This window comes from Patagioenas fasciata, chromosome Z (genome assembly GCF_037038585.1).
Source record: "Patagioenas fasciata isolate bPatFas1 chromosome Z, bPatFas1.hap1, whole genome shotgun sequence".
NCBI lineage: Eukaryota > Metazoa > Chordata > Aves > Columbiformes > Columbidae > Patagioenas > Patagioenas fasciata.
The window spans coordinates 6002328-6023633 of record NC_092560.1 but is presented as its reverse complement, the minus strand read 5'-3'; the positions used below and the strand labels follow the sequence as shown (position 1 = coordinate 6023633).

The window sequence follows — 21306 nt, the reverse complement described above, 5'->3', positions numbered from 1 at the left end:
TTATAAAAATTAATTTTATTATTGTTAATTATAGGTTTAAGGAAGTTTTTAACCTGTTTCTGAAATTTCTGGCTATATTTAGTATAAACAAAAAATAAGCTATATCTTCAGCTGTAACTGTTCCTTGATTTAACCAGGATTATACAAAAACAAGCACTAATACATTATTGGTACAACCCTATTGTGAAATATTTAAGAAGAACCGGAGCACATTCTTATAAAATTTTGGAATTTAATATAAATCTGCTATATATTCAATGCGTGTTTGACAAAGGACAGACATCTGTTAAAATTCAGTGGTTTGGTTGCTTTTCCAAAGCTAGTTTCCTGAACACAGAAGGCTCTAAAAATGGTGTGCCAAGTAACCTGCAGGAAACTTCAACTAGAATGTCATACTGAAGAGACTCACTGTTCAGATACCTTGATTATCTGATCTTCAAAAAGAGTAGAAAACAGCTTTACATTTGAGATTAAAAAGTACAACCCTCTTTAGAAGGTAAACATCATGTTACCTACTCTCACTGTTCTATTTAAAGTTTTCCTTCTCCTGCAAACATTTGGTACAATATGTTGTGGTAAATATCTTCCAGAATAATCTGTCAAAGAGCTGTGTATTAGACCTTTCCCTGAACCACTCAGTACAAATATGTCAGATAGTTTCTTCTGTTAAGAAGAGAGTAAGAGAGTCACTGAAGTAGTGTTATAAAGCCAAAAGAGGCATTCCAAATAAGCAAGCCAGTGAAATAAAAATAATGTCTAGACATAAATTAGAATTTTTAGCTAGACTACGAATCTAAGCTAGAGATACCCTCATAACCAGCAATTACCTTAACATCTGAACACGTAATAAAAACAATTTTGGGAAGACTTCAATTGTTACTATCAAGGGTTCTGTCAGAGAGTGACTCTTAAGCATCCTTCCTAATATAACAGGCTATAACTTGCTTGCTTTTCAAAACAATTTTATGTCATCTTGAGTTTCTTTAGACTAATTTATACTTTTTTTTTTTTTAAATTATACCACTGCAATAAGCCCTTTCAAAAAAATCAAAAACCAAAACCAAACCCTTTTTCCTTAATTTGGAAAAAATTAAGTGTTATTTCCCCTTGTAGTTATTTCTCCAGTAATTTTAGGCCAACTTGTTTCAGGAAAAATTTCAGTAAACAACATACTTCTGAGTTCATATTGATTTGTAAAGAAAAGCAAGTTCTGAGACACTCAAAATGAGTGATTATTTTGAAGTTTTTTAATGACTTTTTCTTACATTTGACCTTTAATTTTGAAAAAAACAGCATTTTGTTAATGACTAATTTATTTCCCAGCAGTTCATTTGTCATGTTTTCCACCTATAACTTACACCTCTGTTCAAAGTAAAGGTGTTATAGTATCAGGGAATCAGTTGCTGTATTTATCTATAAAATAACATTTAAAACCACATGTATTATCTACAGCATATTCCTAGCTTTCTTCATGTTCTGTAATGGTATTTCTTCTCTGCAACCCTCACTTTAACAAAAATTCAGTTCAAAGTTTTCAAGTAACTTACAAATAAATTTCTCTATAGCACTAACTATAACTGTTTTTCAGAATGCTAAGATTTAACTGTAGAACCAATTATGAAAATTATAATAGTAAAAATATCAAGAAAAAGACCCAATGAAATATTTTGCAGAATACTTTTCTTCTTTTAGCACTTTGAATTAAAACGAGAAGGAAAAAAAATTAAAAAAGAGTTGCTAGCAACCTACATGGACAATCTCTATGAACACTGCAGAGTTTATGTATCACTTCTATATACAGACTTTTAACATTTTTTGTGCTATGCACATTTTATAATGTCCAGGTTTTCTAACAAGAGAAAAAATATTAATTATTTTAGTGTTTTTACACTCCAAAAGTTGTTTTCCATTGTTTTTCTTAGAAAATATTGAAAACTATGTAAAAGAACGGCAAGATCACAGAATGAATTTCATGAAAGTCTAATGGGAGCGTGTAGAGAGAGTATAAAGGTGTCTTCTGACTTCAAAGGACATTGAGCAGATCCTAAACAAAGGAGGACTCTACAGGAATCTTCACTGCAGTAACTACACATATTGTTGCAGTCACAACAATATTTGTGGCTTTATTTTCATATTTTTGTGTATTTTGAAGAATACTTTTAATCTGTATTTCAAAAACTCCCACAAAGTACATGAGAAAAGTTATAGTCACTGAAAAGGTATTACAGTATTCTCTATGGAGCCACACTTCCAACACTGGACTGTGTCAGTATTCGCTGATTTTCTATTTACCTGTTTAAATGCATATTTAATGGTTTTTCATCTGAGGTAATCTAATAAAGATTTGGAATAACATTCTGAGGACCTTTCTTATTTCTTATTACAGAATCATTACTTGAAAAGTTTTTATATAAATTGAAGTAGATCTCTCATTTTTAGTTACTTTTAACGTATACTGGCATGTAAACTTTCATCCCATTAAGTAACTTACCACATAATTTTACACTGTAGAAGCATGTCTTCAGGGCAACAATTCTTATGGTTTCCAATGGACCTTATTAAAATAATTGGCTATTTATATAATAAGCATTTGACAAATCATTTTGACTGTAGTTGAGAAGAAAAAAATCTTATTAAAAAGCGAATCAAGTTGTGAATCAGTTTTTATTACAAGCAATGCTCCAAAAATCTCAGCTTCACAAGTTAACTGAAATTATACAGCATTAGACTGTAACCTCTAACTGGATTATTTGTTAAAATAGCATAGCTGGCTCATGGCAAGAAGTCCAATTATTTTCAAAGCAAGTCTGAACCCAGATCAGTAAATTAACATATTTCCTGTCGTGTACCGCAGAATAATTTAATTTTTTAAAATGCAGTTGTTTATGTACTTCAGAATAGAGTGAGTGTAGGGAATTATCTTTTTCACATTAGTAAAGTTATGGCATGTGTTTTGAAAAAAGTTGTTAGACCAACAGGTCCTAAAGGATATGATGATGGATATTCTAAAGTGTCTACAACAGATGGTTATATTTGCTCACGTCTGTGCTTGATATACACGGGGCGAAGCGTATTCCTTTATGGCCAATTTATATACATCTCATTTAAGCTCTCATAAAAAGTCGTGTGTGGGTCTTCAGTGCACTTATGTTGCATAAGTGCACATAAATGTCATTTCTATGCTTTGCTAATACCTTTCAAATTCATATTGCTATTTGCTCATAAATGTATGTATGCGTTACTGTTTATGAATCCTATTCTTAAATCCAACACTGTAAATAGCAGAATGGGTTAGACCTTTTGGCACAGTTCTCTAACGTTTTTTTCCCATCTAGCTGCTGTGGAGTATCACATTTTATTACTTTTAATATATATGGACACATATTAAGTCAAAAACATTTACAAATTATTTGAGATTTATGGAGGGTTAATAAATGAATTCATGGCGTAATACATGATTAACCGTCTCTTATTCACTATAGCAAATCACTATGTTTATTATAACCATAGTTATGTCCTTAGTTCTAAACCAAACATATATTCCTTTATCGGATATGTACACAAACATAACAGCAGGAGGAAGTACCTGGGGAACTACGAGCTGGTCATCCTCACCTCAGTCCCCGGGAAGGTGCTGAATAAAACCTCCGTTTAAAATACAGGAAACTCTGTCTGAACACACTTTGTCACCGTGAGAGTGGCCACACACTGGACAAAGGTTCTGGAGTCTTCATGTGGGAAAATATTCTAAACATGACTGGACATGATCCTGGACAACCTGCTGGGGCTGATGCTGCTTGAGGATGGGGGTTGGATTAGGTGGTCTCCAGAGGTCCCTTCCAACATAATCAATTCAACAACTCTGTGATATATGTAGATGGTATAAATGCCATGTATATAGTACGTATTATCTGTGGCAAATACACTTATTTGCTAACCACTTATCAATAATTTTGTCTTCTGGACTATAGTAATTTCCATGTCTCCTCTGCAAAGGTGAAAAAGAAGACCACATGTCCCCCCGCTATAAAAGATCCACAATGTATATGAAGTATACCTCACATTACCTATGACTGTTTGGGAGAGGAAGGGAAATATTTATTGGTGTGACTTCTGACTCCATCTGACTGACAGCTCTATTATCTCAGGACACATACACCCTGGTTGCTCTTCATGACTCACAGAGAGTTATATGTTGTGCACTGAAAACATCTCTCAGATCTGGAACTTTTATTTATGGCAGCTGGCTCAGGCAATGTCACCTTTGCTTGATGGTCACATCAAATAAGACCTATCTAAATAGGCTTGTGTATTTTTCCTGAACTATGTTTAGCAGCTAAGGAATTGCCTTCCAGTCTATATGCATCTGTACGATAATTTAGGACCATTCCTGTACAATCCCAGTAAAAAGGATTAATTTGCTGAGAAATGGGAGGAGGTTCTCTCTCTGTTAGAGCACTGAAATAATGAAGTCAGAAATAAATACCGTAAACTCTGGATTTTAGATTCAGGCAAAGGTTCTTTTCACCTTTCACATTTTTTTCCTAATTTTGCTGTGTCTTCTGCAGTGTTATTCTGAAGCTCCCTTAAATATTAAGTATAGCTGATAATAAAAACAGAAAAGATGCGAAAAGAACTGACTGACTTCTCTTTAACAAGGAAAACTACTGGTATGGAAGAGAATATTACTTTTAAATAAACTCCACAAACTATACAAGAGTAATGATTACATGCATAAACAGTTCTGCTAGATACACGAAAGGATCACAGAGAATACATTTTCCAAACCGGATAACCTATTGACTTGTGTAGACTATGAAATGAAACCTGACAAGATTACAAAATTTACCTATTATTTGCAGTAAATAATTTAAATTCTCTTTGGTGGTGTAATGCATATGTATCTGGACCATGGAACATCAATTCACTGCCAATGTTTTGTTTTAACAGGACAATTTCTGAATGCTCATTGATAGCCAATGACAGTTCCCAGCAGAAGTCCTTCTGAGATGATAAGCAACTACTGAAGCTCTGTGCACTTGAGCAGAAAAACGTCACTGTGAGAACTAACAAGCTCATCTGGAAAGCCATAGGAGCATCTATGTTTTTATTAACAGCAGTTACCAGAAGGGAATGTATCAGTTTCAGCATTATATCTAATCTGTTAGAAATGCAGAGCTGCCAATTCCACCTTTTACGTCCCTCTGCAAGTTTCTTTCTCTCCGCTTCTCCAGGATCTAGCATTGACTACCTTTCAAAGACCTGATCCCACCAAAAATCCCATCTTGTGGTTAGTTTGTACACTTGCAGACAAGCCTGGTGAGATGATTCAGACTGAAGTCTGATGGAAATATATCATCAGGGAAGATGCACATCATCAGTTTTGGCAGTATCAGGCAATTATGACTCCAGAGAATTCCAGAGAATTCAGAAAATTCAGGTTGGATCATGAGACTACAGGAAACCAAGTGCCTCGTTATGTCAGTCATTAACAAGTCATAAGAAAAGGAAGATAAACAAGATCTATTAGTTGTTTTCATTGTACTTGTAGAAAAGCATAGGTGCAGACAGGTTATTCATAAGTAGTGTGGTCTTACAGAATTATAGCTGTAGAGTGAAATGATCAGAGCTGAGGACACAATTGTCTGCATGACCCTACACATATCTCAGAGATGTTTTATATGTACAAGTTCTAGGCTGGCTGCGTGGACGAAATGCCCATTTACCTACTAGAATGCGTACATGAGGAATTTTAGACTACCAGACTGTTTTCTTTTAGGTTATTTTCATCTCAAAGGGATCCAGTTCTTGTGCTCTGTGACTGCTGTCACAGAAAGAAAATAACATTAAATGGAGGTGATCAAGAGATTTTCTTTAAAAATGCACTCCTGATTCAAACTAAAACACTCGTCCAGATGCCCTACAGAAATAATTATATGTTATTTAACACATTGGAATAAATGCAAGCTAAAATAATATCCTGGGCATTCATATGCAAATGTGACAGCACCATGAGTTTTGCTTGAGATATTTTATGAATACAAAGGGAATACATTTGTAATGCAGATTGGTATATACTATCAGACTATTATCTCATTATACTGAACTGCAAGTCCAGGTACTGTTTTTTAAAGTTTTGCACACATAGGCAATGAGTCTGACACTATATCCTTCTCTCCCTCTATGTACCGCTTACTTACAAATAAACCCACTGATACCAAAAGTGCATCCACATGAATAAACACTGCTTATAATTTCAAAAGGGTAGCTGGAATACTGAATACATTTCTGGATCTTACTTCCAAAAAGTTGTTTGGCTTCTTCAAACTGTTCACTGGGGTTGTAGTGTAAAAAACACACAATGACTATATTGTTTTATTTCTTTAATTTTTAGAAAAATTGCCATGTGAACTGTTTCAAACATTAAAGTCAGTCATATAATTTTCAACTTATTCAATGAACAATGGAAATAGTAATATTCTATATAGTAACAGAGAACTACATAGCCATGTGCCAGCATGAATTCCTAACACAAATAAAATATTTTAATTCTGCATCCTTGACACACCTACACACACAGATGGTTTAGCACAGTAGTTCTTACAGCAGCAAAACAATAAAAAAGGAAAAACAAGAAAAAGATCTAAATTACAAAACTCCTCTTGTTTCTAACAGCTGCTTCCTACACAGATGGATGAGACTGTGCCACTGTGTGACAAAACTCTAAATGATAAGTTTTGTCTCATTAAATAGTGAGATTTCATTTCCAGATTTCATTTATCTTCATTATCTTCCTCACAGAAATGTCTTGCTATATCTGTAATGAATCTGTGTGCACAACAAAGACTGAAAGCAATCCTTCCTTTAAAGCTGTGGTGTGGCTCTGTTGATCCTAAACCATCACAAAGGTTGAAATTGTCTTATAATTTCTTGTGTTTGCCTAAATGGGCATAAAAAGTCGGGAGAGGGAGCAGAGAACAGATGCTTCCTTCAGCTCCAGTCTTCCTGTGTTCTTCATCTAATCATCCATAATTCTATTATTATTTATTGATTGTTCTCTTTGTGAAATTGAGCGCACCCTCAGTAGATTTACAAGTAACATCAAGATGAGTGGTGCAGTTGACATGTCTGAGGGATGGGATGCCATCCAGAGGGATCTGGACAAGCTCGAGGAATGAGCCCATGTGAACAACAGGAGGTTCAACAAGGCAAAGTGCAAGGTTCTGCACATGGGTTTGGGCAACTCCCAGTATCAATTCAGGCTGGGGGATGAAGTGATGAAGAGCAGCCCTGCCAAGAAGGGCTTGGAGGAACTGGTGGATGAAAGATTGGACATGAGCTGGCAACGTGCAATGGCAGTCAGCCCAGAAAGCCAATCTTATTCTGAGCTATGTAAAAAGAAACCTGGCTAGCTGGTCAAGGAAGGTGATTGTCTCTCTACACTCTTACACTGGAGTACTGCATCCAGCTATGGGGTCCCCGGTACAAGAAAGACATGAACCTGTTAGAGGGGATCTGCTTCCACAGGAGGGCTATGAGAATGGTCAGAGGGTTGAAGCACCTCTCCTTTGGAGAAAGTCTCAGTGGGCTGGGTCTGTTCAACCTTGAGAAGAGAAGCCTCCAGGAAGATCGTATTGTAGCCTTTCAATTTATAAAGGGCGCTTATAAGAAAGATGGAAAGAAACTTTTGATAAAGGCCTGTAGTGACAGGACAAGAGGCAATGGTTTTAAACTGAAGGAGTGTAGATTTAGATAGGACATACGATCTTTTTTACAATGAGGGTGTTGAGGCACTGGAACAGGTGACCAGGGAAGTTGTGGATGCCCCCTCATTGGAAGTGCTGGATGGGGCTTTCAGCAACCTGATCTAGCAAAAGATGTCCTTGCCCATGGTGGCTGGGTTGGGCTAGATGATCCTTGAAGGTCCCTTCTAATCCAAGCCATTCTGGGATTCTATTATTCTAATACAAACTATATAATCTACTGTGTCAGAGTTTCAAATATTAATATAGACAACAACAATAATTCTGTACTGATGTAATAATGTGGTTAATACACTGTCTTTAGGTTTTCTTCTTGATGCATTTTCTTGAAGAATAGTTGTTTAAGTGACAGTTCAGCAGCAGCTCAACGTTACAAGTCACTTAGAATCTCAAGGCTGTGTCAAAGAAACTCATGTTCAAAGCCTTAAGAAAAAGTGTTTATGACCTCACAGAAAGTCAAGGACATTGCTCTCAGTAACAAGCATTCTTTGCCTGTAAGAAAGGTGGAGTCACATAAAGGGATGGAAAGCAGGCTCATTTACAAAGTGTATTGCTTGTTAAAATGACAAATATGGAGGTAAAATTTTACAATAACAAATCAGTTAGGGTCAGCAGAGCTATTTAAAGGTCCACGCTGAAAACCAAGGTGAATTTAGGTTTTCCAGTCACTGTTATTCCATTTAAAGTCTGCTTTAATTTGCAGAGCCTTTCTATGTCAAATCTCCGCAAAGAGAACACTGAGAACATTCCTATGGAGAAGGTTAAGACTAAACAAAAAGAAAACAGACAATCGTCACACTACTGGAAAGCTGCCAAAATCAGAATATTGAATTTTGGAAATTAAAATCAGAAAGAAAACAGTATGAAATGCTTATTTTCTGAACTCAAGTTCTGAAAAGGGATGGAAATAATAGCATCTAGATATTACAAAATGACCTTTTCCAGTGAAGAAAACAACCCTGTACCACTTTTTGTAACAGAATTGAAATGAACACGTACTTTTTGGCAAGCATGAAAGTGAACCTGAAAAAGGAAAACACAAAAGAATAAATGAAATTGAGGTCCTAGATAAGAGCTTTTGCTTGGTGAATGTATAATATTGAAGAAAACTGAAAATATTTTTATAGTAACTACTGCATGGAATAATGCAGTATTAAGTGATAAAAATGAACATAACAAGCCAAGAAATACTGAACTTGCTGCTGCTTTTATCCAAGAAAACCTCATATTGATGTAAGCTGAGGTTTGAATGATGAGTGTGTCATCATCTGGAATACTCTATCTGTTTAAGTAAGAGATCTTGCATGTAAGAAAAATACACTCTAAACCCTGGTATGAGAGCTTAAGGGAAAAAAAAAAAAACCATGAAAATAGGAGTGTAAGAGAGCAAAGTAATCAGTGCCCAGTTCCCTGTCTGTAAAGTGAAGAACCTCTTGTAAGCCCTGAAACTACTCATTATTTTCTTACAATATTTATCTGTTACAAAATAACTGTACCCGCATAATCCATATATTCTTTCGCATTGTAATTTCACAAAGCCATGTAAGACCATTTACACGTTGCTTTCAAAAAAGCAGTCAAGTTATTAAACATCTACAAGGGAATCTTTGTGGGGTCTTTGTGTAAAGTGTTCATGCAGCATTTGAAAGACTCTGCTAGTTTTTTCTGTGTAATGTATTCAGGAATATAAACAGTTATTCTGAGGAAATCCACTGAAAAGGTATATTATAATATTTATGTTATAACAGAGAGAATGTGTGAAGTTGACATTACAATGGGATAACTATTACTGAATTTAAAGAAATAATTTTAAACTCAGTATTTATATTACTTCAAATAGAGGAACTTGTATGTGCAGATTACCTCAATTTGTTATCTTTTAAATGCAGAATATGAACAAATTTAATTTATTTGACAATCAGACAGAAATTAATGTATTTTTTGAACATTAATTTCCACAGTAAAATAATACTAACCTTTAAGAAAGACAGTAATTAGAGGAAGAGAGATTGATCCTCCTACAAAATGTGTTTATAATGGCTATTGGCAACCTAAGTGACTTTTAAACCATGGAAACACACATCTTCTTGAAAGTACTATTCATTGTATAGTTCAGTCAGAGTATAGGTCATAAGAAATCCTCCCTTCTGTTCAATATCCCCATAAAACCCAAAAGCGATAGGGAAGATCTAATTCCTCCCACTATGATGCCTTATGGAAGAAATTTAGGCATTCAAGAAGGCAGCTTAATAAAAACCTCAGCTCAACACTCAGTTCTGGTTAAACCAGGAAAACTTGAAACTTCCAATAAAATGCTGCTTAAAGAATATGTGAAGTACTGTGAGGATCTTCTACCAAATAAATGACAGAAATTTGTCCTCAGTATAGGTCACTGTCAAAGTAAAATATACCACAGAACAAAAAAGGTTTTGAGAAGACTACTGAGAAACCATTTAAAGGTCCTGGAAAAACTCTCATGTGAAAAAGAAAAGGAAACAATTTCAACTGTTTGCACAGAAAGAATAAGAAGTAGCATGACAAACGTATGCAAAATAATAAATGGCATACAGAAGGTACTCAAAAGCTGCTTTTCTTCTAGCCTTATAATACACAAAGAAAGAAACATTTTAAGATGCTGAAAGATAGCAGGTTTGAAATTGAAAAGGGAGTTTTTTCAATATACAGTATAATTAGACTATGAAACTCAATGCATCAGGAAATTGTTAAGGTCAGGAACTCAAGAATTAAAAAAAAAAAAAGCTATTGGAAGTGTGTATGCAAGAGAAGAATAAACAGTGCTGTATAAGCAAATGCTAACAAGACTGGTACAAAATTGGAGTGGATATTATACTTCCTATCTGGGATTTTAAACCAATCTCTGCCTATTACAGAATGAAATAAAATCTTCAAGTTATGTCCCATCTTTTCATGATGAGGGAGTCTTGACCCTTTCTGAGAAGTACCCAGTGTTGGTCTGTTACCTGAGATTTAATGTTTTTTCTCTCTGGGCTTCAGGCTGTCTTAGCTCAGTCACCTACTGCTTGAGCCAGGATATTTATCTGGATTTTAAGGAAAACAAACCACTACTTCCAACAGCCAAAAAATTCTTGTCCCTGTTGTTCAATCTCATCACATATTTGTTGTAAGAAGATTTATCTTCCTAGCAGACAAAATCTGTGCCACTGGATGTTTTACAGCTCCTGCACATATATTTCCTCCTAGTAGCTGGAAAAGTTGCTGGGATTTGAATTTGCTGGTAGAGCAATGCATCATGTCACCTGGCCAGAAATGCATGACCTCTGGCATTTCCAGTTGCAGGCCCACAGCTAAAAGTCAGTGTCCTGTGGGTAGTTGGGATGATATCTCAATGCCCTATCAAAATGTGAGCTGATGCTCTGCCATGTGGCCCATATCTGTGCATTTTCTCAACATGTTAACGCAGCAGATATAAATACCACAGACCATCAATGATGGCACAGTAGAAAGCACAGAACTCTATACAAACACTGGGAAGGGCTTGCTTACATTATTAAAGGTGCTTGATTTATAATCTTTGTTTTTCTTGGAGTGTAATGTATTTAGTTATGGCTGACAGAGCTAGTGATCCTCAGAACATAAAACCACATCCAAATCAAACCTTTAAATCTGAACTCTTTACTGTTTCAAATTTGATTTTTTCTGGTTGGATCTCTGTGTCACTTCAGTTAGTTGGGCGGTAGCTAGTAACTCACACTTTGAATTATAGTGTTACTAATGTCTCAGTTTCCTATTTTTTAAGCAGGCAATCTCTATCTGAAGATCACAGTAATTCATAATATCAATATCTCTCCATGATATGTATCTTTTTTTTTTTTTTTAGTGGAAAAACTGTCCATTTCAGTCTTCTGGGTATTTCCATGGCTTTTGACTTGTTCTGCAAATTGTATTTCTAGTCTGTTTTAATAGGTAACAGAAAAGTCCCTCTCTGTGTAGATGAAGGCATTAGTTATCTGAACGGTGACTATTTGTCCATCATTTTCACCTGGCATATGAAGAGTGATTAATGAGCTTGATAATGGTGTAACAACAGATGTTTGTTCACAAATAGCAATAGGTCTTTTTCAATGAAAGCTAGACAGGTCTTAGAAGATCAACTTTCCTGAAATCCGTGGTTAAAGAAATGTTAATTATAATGCAGCCAATGATTACATGCTTCTTTCTGGGGAATGGCTAGGACATGTATTTACATGGATTTCAGTCAAAGTGATCCTGAAGGAAAAAAATGATTTTCTGCTCTTAAGAATGAGCATCACCACCACAGACTACACCTTAATCTTCCTGAGCATTAATTGTGTGCTAGTTTCAGAAATTAAAATGCTCTAAGTTACTCTCTGGAAGAGCTGCTTTCTCAGTGTGGTAAGACCGTAGGAAGACTTGCCTCAAGATAGCTTTTGCAAACAACTCCTTTCTCCTTGTCACTAGATACTATCTATGGCATGTTTGAGAGCCAGATTACCACACATTAACAGCATGACAAATTGCAAGCTGGACAGGGTTTGGGAAGAATCTTCATGCCAAGAAGATGAGTAAATTCCTCTTAAATAACAGAGGAATATCTAAAGAACATTTTGTTGTTGGGTATCACCACAAAAAGCTGCCCAGGTTTGCACCTGAGACAGACTTTCCTATCCAAACATTGATTAGTTTGTGAGACTTGAAATGGGAAACTTTGCTTCCTTTTTTGCCACTGGGGAATCAGAACCTTTTCAGACAACCACTGCCAATTAATATAAAGTCTTGCAATAAATCTAGAATATAAAATCAGTAAAATTGCTAATGATCTTTTTTATAAACACATATGAACTATTTACACGGGTAAAAGGTCAAGGAATATCAGAAATATTGACAGGATGTTTGTTGATGCAAAATGACAAAATACCAGCATTGGAATGTATCTTGACTGTGAAATCCATCATCTAGCTTGATTGATTTTGAGACAGAATATTAGACATGAAAAAAAAATAAAGGCAAAAAAACCCAAAGAAACAACCTTGTAGAAGAGAAATATAATGTAAGTTTTGGAAATCTTAGCAGTTTAGATGAAGATACATGTCTTGCAATGAGGTCATTTTAATTTACCTTTTTATGATGGAACGACTTTGATAGACTTCTTACTTGATTTACAGCAAGTTCAGAATTGAATTACTAAACTTTATGAAGCAGAGGAATTTGTATTAAAGGAACTTTATGAATTGAGCTAAAAGGATATCATATAAAAGAGTTATATTAAGTCCACCAGTGGAAGTCCCATACTTCTTCCTGATTGCAGAAATCTCGTCTGCTGTTTCTCATAGCTGACATCCCTAGAGACCCTCTGAACAGCTATATATTGTATATGATTTATTATCACATCTTAAATCAGATTATCTGAAAAGGCCTGAATTTTATTCTCCCCAAAAGAGTAACTGTTCACATAAACTTGTCTTATCTCAGATCACTTTAGATGCCTTCTTGAGTTCTAGTCTCCCCACGGTGAATCTAAATCACTCGTGTGAGAGCTCTGCTTTATTCTGAAATTGGTATAAATGCATTTTGCTGATTATCAGGATCATTAGCTAACTGTTACATACCTGAATGTTTTTAAAAGGACACTGGGGCCCAGGAAACAACTACATTGAATCACTCAGTAATGCACTAGAGTATGGTTTTTTTTCATGTGTTAGGTAACAAGGGATGCTACTTTCCAGACAGCACATGTTCAGTGTGCATGTTGCTTGGTAAAAAATTTGTGGTGTTACTCACTTTGTTGTGTTCTTAACAGAGGTCACCTCTTTGACATTTAATGGAAGGAGAAGAGTTGTGTGTCACATGTTGGCTGCATGACTGGTCTCATGATGGAGTGTGCCCGAGGAAATTAGATCACGTTTTCACATCAGCTCCTCCATGGGACTGGACATCAATGGTAGTACAACAGCCATGGGGATCAAGGTACAGCTTATCTTTCCACTCTTTAATGACTTTTGCTTCACTTATGAGGTGGCAGACTCAAGTAAAATACATTCAAGTGTGAGGAACAGGATTGGGAAGCACAATGTATCACACCCACAATTTAATGCAGGTACAATTTTTAAGCTGATGTAACTCTTGAGTTACAGCAAGACATAATCTTGCCTGCTCTTCTGGTCTTGAGACTCTTGAACTCCTAGCTATGTGATTTAAAGACTGGCAATTACTATCCTTTGCCATCATGGTAACACGACGAACTGAGTCCCCCATCTTGACTGAGTAGTCTAATGATATGATGATTAAACCAAAATAAAGCCAGTAGTATTGTTGCTGACAGTCAGCTCCAAGAGATGGCCATTCCAAGAATCGAGGCTAGATAGAATAGATCCCAAGGGAGTGGATGTTATACAACACTCCCATATTCCCAGTGGAAGGGTTAGACACACAATTTAACTAGATTAAATTTGTGGGACTGCATATGTTACCTTAATAATTAACTGAGAGTGTGGGCAAACTTAACGAAATTGAATATCTATATTCAGGGCTTCGAAGACACTTTCTATTGAGCATATAGAGGACATAATGAACATAAGTAGTTATTTGAGTTGGACTGTATTGGTTCCTGACACTTCAAATTATAGACAAGTATCTAAATGGAGCACTTAATTAAGGTAGACTGGATTCAGTGCTTATTCACTCTGATTTGAATGAGTGGATTTATCTTCTATGTGCAATGGAACTGGATTCTTGATGGTTTGTTTCAGTTTTTAACCTCCTAACTGGGTAATGCTTGGCTTCCAAATGCATCAATAAATATGAGATTTTAAGAACCATGCTGTGCTTTATTGCACAAAAGAAAACAAATTTGGCACATGATTTTCTCCTTAGGCAAGCACTTGTTCTAAAGGCTTTTTCCATATGAATAAAAAAACAAAAACAAAAACAAAAACAAAACAAGATAATGCAGATTATGTTTATAGGTGAGATCATAAACTGATCAGTCACATTTTAGAAAAAACATGCATAGCTCTTACTAATTGTTTTTTATCACACAGAAATTCTGATAATATTAATTGGAGAAAAACAGGCCTGTGATTTTCCATATGGGTATGAAAAATAGAATATCTATCTATTTCTTAAAAATTTTCATTGGTGAAGTGTAGATTCTACTATATAATCCCTGCATGAGATATTATTGAAATTTCAAGATTCTTTTTTCCATGTGACTACTTATCAATTTATTAACTAGACCCTCTTAAGACTAGTATACCGACCCGCTGTTCTGATCTGACCTGAAACCTGGAAAAACTCTTCAAATAAATGATAATGTTTAGAAAGAGGTCCAGATACAGGGTCAAATGTATATCTGATTTTAATCTGGAACTTCTAATCTTGAACTTAAGTATCGTGATTCAATACATATCTTCGTAATTTATAAATGCATATGTAAAGAAAGATCTAGAAGATTTATTCACAAATTGCTTTGCAGTTATTCTTTCTACTTTTGCTTAGCATTAACCAAAACAAACTCACAAACAATTCCAATACAAGATTCCCACTATTTCAAATATGCTTTTCCATTAAATCCATGCTAAATGTGGTTACCTTTTCTTACCATGCTTCAGAATGTGAATAGCAAATTATACAGTCTTTTGTCCAGCAAGTTGGAAGTAAGGTCATTTTCCGAAGGCAGTAGTAGTATGCAGTGGTATTAACTTGCTCGTAATATAAAGGCCACAGACTGATGTAATTCAGAAAACCAGATCCGATATTAATCCTCAACATTGCAAGGCATAAAAAAGTTCCTATCTATAAATACAATAAAAGTTACCATGTGGAACTTACTGTGCTGGCAGTGAATCCCATTAAATCCCTCTGGACATTTACAAACATATCCTATGAATGTGTCGCCTCGGTACGCTTCACTAATTTCACATATCCCACCATTATGACACGGATTAGGAAGGCAGGGTCCTGAGAGAGGGGAGAACAAAAAGAGAAGTATATATAGATACATAATATCAACCATAATAATTTCAGTCATTTATATGCATTCATTAAAGAAACAAAATCCCTTATGTAGACCTTCTTATTCCACTAACCCACTAAAATATACTTTTCACTTAGTTCAGTTATCTTGCCAGCACAGATTTTTATGAATAAGAAAAAATATGAAGCATGTCACTAATCATTAATCACAACATTATTTTTTAATGTAGGAGAAGACAGGAGACAGAGAAGCTAAATCTTGCCTCCTATTAAAGATAACAGGCATTCTAACTTTTATACCACGGAGGAAGTATGTATTAATCAAATGTACTTATCATGTACAGAGTGACATGTACAATATCCCTGAATAATCACTATATGTCATGTTAGTAGTTTGAGTAGATCTCTGCTATGTCTTTGGGTGACCTTCTGAATATGTGACTACCTTGGCCAGCAGTTAGCAGCTACTACACAAACTATTTCTTTTTTTCCTTCTCGTGCCTTTTTAGCATATCCTCTTTGAGCTAATTTCACAAAGGTCTTCTGGTTAACTAACCACATGCTAAGATAACTAAAATTTCAGCTGTGAGATCTAATTTGTTAGGTTTGCAGTGAATATACATACCTTTAAATAACAGTGTGTTTTGAACTGAAGTCTAAAGTTTGTTCATTCAATGGCATGTCTTAAAAGTCTTTTACATTTTATTAAATCAATAATGCTACCTGTAATATACCTTCTACCAGAAGAAAATACTTCAGCATTTTGATGATTTCTTTTTTTTTTTCACAACCTCACTTAAAAGAACTGATAATCATTGATTGAAAAGCCTCACATGCAAGTATGTATGTGAAAAGATTTGTGAATTCAATATAAAGTATGTTCTTTTCAACCTTTTCCATGTACACAGAAATAAGTTAATCTTTGCTTACTGAAATGCAATTTCGTAATTATTCACCCAATTAAAATTGCATAAAAACAAACGAAACAGAAAACGAAAGAGAAAAGAACTTCTTTCTACAGCATAATTTACTGACAATCAGCACTGGGAATTGAATTATGTAGACTTAGAAGAGCTATAAGTTTCTGAGGATCTGTCTGTTAGTTTATGTTTTGAATTACAAACCCAATATTTGATAGATGCTCAAAGCAACAACATTCATTCAGAACATCACACTAGTGAAAACTGCACTCTCAAAGAAAATATAAATTTGCAAAAGATAAAAATTAACAGAATGACAGGGTTGTCAGAACACATTCCCCAGTTATAATTGCCCAGGTGGTTATATAATAGCGATTTGAGAAACTATCCATGTACGTATTCCTATTACAACTTATGTCATCAGCCTATTCTAGGACAAAATCCTCCAGAAGTTATGCTTGTGTGCATCATTAAACATGGTATGTGTCTCACTCAATCCAATAAATAAAAGACACGAATATATAGCAGAATATTCTAAATTCAATTAGTAGTAAAAAGAAAAAAAAGGCAAAAATGAACAATATGAAAAGGAGGAGACTGGTTGTTGCCTTTTTTGCCTTTCCCCACGCACATTACACATTAAATGTAATGATACGCTACATTCTTAATTCCAAATAACATATATAATTTCTTTAACAGCTCTAGGAAGACTCATGGTTTTCAACTATCACAGCCTGTGTTACATCTCCTCTTTAATTTTTTTGGGAATGTGTTTAATATTTTGCACTTTTGGTCTCCCAATGAATATGAGCTGTGTATTTTTTTTTTCAAATCTCTATCATAGTGATGCAGTTTGAGGAGTACCTGCAGGTAGCCTGATATGTTAATTATTTCTATGCAAAAGGATCTCTAATCTTCCAAGAACAATAAATCTTTTAATAATTACTTTCTCAATTTGCTTGCTGCTTTCTCCATATGGCTTGTTAAGCACATGTTCAGCATACTTTCATTGATTTTCTTTAGATTTTGCATTTTCTCAGATCAGTCCAGAGTACAAAGACTTAAAAGGTCACTCGAGGTGCACAGTAATAAATATAGTGGTGCATGCCAGCATTTCTAACTAATGTCAGTCTTCTACAATGCCTTCCTACTGAAAAATAACAACCAACCAATAAACAACCTGCACCAACAGTATGAACACTTGTTTTTCTTTTTGCCTGATAACAGTTGTTGTTTGGTCATAGACATAGAATAGCAGTATTTGCAATCTGAACATAGTGTAATTTTGTTTTAGTTTTGTGTTTGTTCGTGGTTTTTGTTTGTTTTTATTGTTGTTAATAGAAACTGGTAGTTCAAAAATTGTTTTGAGAGCAATGAAACATCCTAATTAAACGCACTGAAACTAGTAAACAACAATCATCTGATTTTCACTAGTGAACAATAAGTTTCTACAAAGGACATGGGTTAGACTCATCTGCATTCTAAAATAATGAATGATTGAAACTTTAAAAAGCCTATATCAACCTAACTGTTTTTTCCTAATTCTCCAGAGGACCATACTCCAGTTTACACAGCTCCAGGATATCTAAAGCACATGAATCTTCAAGCATATGGTACTCTTTTTTTCTCCCCCTGAGTCTATGGGATGCCTGAGGTAAGTTATGCAGGTTTGAGTGTCTTGAAGGTTCCAAGCCCTAATTCTGCCATAATTCCATTTAAGTATCAAAAGTGGTGTGCATGATTTAAGCACTGCTGCCAGATGATGAGAGGTCACAGCTAACTTCCATAGGGCTGTATAGACTTCAAAATAACACTGCATTGAATGGTGGATAATGAATTCCCTGACAATCTCATTAATATTGTTGGTTAATCAGATCTATAACAGCAAATTAAAAAATATACCTCTTCACGCAAAAAAAACCCACAATAACCAAACTTATCAACTAATTTTCAAAAAAAAATGTGGACTTCAGAGGTTGTTTTGATGGTCTGTTGTTTGTTTTTGTTTTTTTAATCAATACCACTGTAATACTTTTGTGGGTAATCTTTAAGTGGTTTCTAACACAGAGAGAACAACAACATTTGATCAATATTAATGAGCAGTGGAATACAACGGTATGCTTTCCAGGCATTTTATCCATGTTCGTATAAAATAATGTCAACAAGATTAATTGTGCCCTCAAAGTAATAGATCTGTTAACTTTGCTGCTCTTTTGAGTTCTTCTTTGTGCAGTTTCAGTTGTATTAGCCAACATAGTAAGTATAGTCCATTATTTTGTTTTTTCAATTGAAATCCCACGCTATTTTTGAAAAAAAAAAAGGAAAGTTAAAGCATAGTAGATTTGAAATTTTTAGATTCTCTTACTAAAATCTAAGATTTTATAGATGGACAAATCAAACAAATGCATCCTCAGTAGAGCTGCAAAGGGGCTCAAGGCAGAAACATGTTATGATTTCTTCTTTGACAGGTACAGTCAACTTCATAAAAATAAAATCTTGCATAATGTAGTACTGAAGTGGTAATTACATATATAAGGAAGATTTAATTTGTCTACAGCAAGTAAAGCCTGGAAAGCGTAATTTCACCGATAAGAATGCAATTTTTGAGAATTATAATATATACAAAGAGTGAGTTAGCCTATTTAGGAAAACTGTTACTTTATTTTGTTTTGTATGATATTCAAATTCTTTTGAAGTAACAGAAAGAAGTGTTCAAATACCTTTCTACATCTTTACCCTGACATTCTGGACGAAATGTATTTTTTAAAATACCTGGTCTTACTTTGAGCTACTTCTTTTTTGCATGGTCTTCCATTTTTGAGAAAAAAGCAAACAAAGAAACAAGCAAAAAAGCATAGAAGCGTTGACGTTTGTGAAGCACATTTAAACGTGTGTGTGGATGTCACTACCTAAAATTCTGATTGCTCTCAAATAAATTCTTTAGTTTTATTGCAGACTGTATCTGCATGAGCAAGGTACATGGTGCAATGGGAAGAGATTGAAGAGCAAGAGGTCTGGTGCTGAGAACCTGATGCCTACACAGTGTCCCTTCTAAGAAGGGGGTGGTAGAGTCACTCCAGTGGTAGACTAACTCTGTCTTCTGTCAATGCTTTTCATCCGCTCAGGTTTGCATGTGAATATGTGAGGTATGACACTACTGTCCCCTCCAAGTGTCCAGGATGCATTAGAATTTAGGGAAACAAAAATGTTTCCAGTGCATTGCTGATGAAGTACAGTTGATCTCCCACTCCTCACCCAACCAAGGACAGCAAGGGCCATGCATGAGCTCATTTACAGTGATTTGCAGTGCCAGTGCAAACTTCATCAGGGACAGCCTGTCTGAAAGGGCAGCTGTGCAGATGTCCAGTGACACAATGGACTCATTTTGTACAATACATTGATGCTGCACTATCAAGAAGCCTGCAGATGCTTTGACAGATATTTTTATGCTAAATCTAAACCTTGAACTTAAAACATGACACAAGCAAACTTGGAAGTACAGTGGCTAAGGGTGTAGCCATTAGCTTAGTAAAACCTAATAAATCAGAACGAAGTTAAATAGCAGTCATAACTAGAAGAAAAAACAATCAACTCCTATTCTATGGTTCCCATACCATTCCCCAATTCAGTGACAGTCATCTGTAAAATAAGCTTTTTCTCATTCTTCCACCAAACAGTGTAAGTATTTTTTTTTTTTTGCCAAATATAAAATCTGCTACTGCTTTAGTGGGAAAGACATTAAAAAATACCAGGCAGTTACAGGTGATGTAGTTAAACAAGAACTGTACATCAGTCACATCTTCCTCAATGTCTAATTCCCCACACTCAAAAGTGTGCTTGCTGCTGTGCTAAAACGTGAAGACAATAAAAAATCGTAAACCATAATTTCTTACTGAGACAGCATTAAATAAGGAATATGAAAACTGTAAAGAGAAAAAATAAAAAGAATAATATACTTTAATGGAATGACACAAGCCAAATAATCAGATTTTTAAAAAGTAAATTAAAGGCAGTGCAATATAAATGTTAACACTTTCGATGGTATCTATCTATCCATCTTCTCTTCATGTAGAAATAATGCCACTTTAATGAAAAATACTAAATTAGATATTGACCTTGATATACATCAAGATGAAGATACTGTTAGCTACAAGGCTAATTGCTTCATTTCTTTTGTGGAATATAACTGAAGCAGGATTAATAGATAATTTTACTTTGATAATATAGGAAGCTCTGAATCCCATCGAAACAAATATTGGAGTTATCATCAAACTAATAAAATGTATCAAATGATTTTACAGTTCATTGTAAAAGAAGAATACTGTGTAGTTCATTGCCTTCATACCACTAGCCTTTCTTAACTTCCTCTTGGTTCTACATGTATGACACTCAAATAAGGTTTGTTGTTGTTGTTGTTTTGTTGTTTTGGTTGTTTTGTTTTGTTTTTTCTCCCCTCTGGTAAGTAAAAATGATTAGCAGAGATTTCTTGCAAAGTTTTAACATCAGTCATTTGAAGTCTCCCCTTTGCCTTTGTTTCAATAATATATAACAATTTACATGCATCTTCTGCCACAGAAAGTCTTCAAAATAAGCTGTGACTGAGCTCACTTAGGAAGAGTTCTTATAGTTTGAAATGAATACGTGTAAAA

The 21306-nt window shown here is 34.9% G+C and overlaps 1 protein-coding gene across 4 annotated transcripts in view; it reads right to left on the bottom strand.

Annotated features, from left to right (window-relative positions):
* Nucleotides 1–21306, bottom strand: part of EDIL3 (EGF like repeats and discoidin domains 3) — a 250484-nt gene that overhangs the window by 111647 nt on the left and 117531 nt on the right. For all 4 annotated transcript variants that reach the window (XM_071801892.1, XM_065860558.2, XM_065860557.2 and 1 more), the window contains one exon: nucleotides 15594–15722. In XM_071801892.1, the coding sequence (XP_071657993.1) occupies nucleotides 15594–15722 (129 nt within the window). The remainder of the gene's footprint in view (nucleotides 1–15593; nucleotides 15723–21306) is intronic.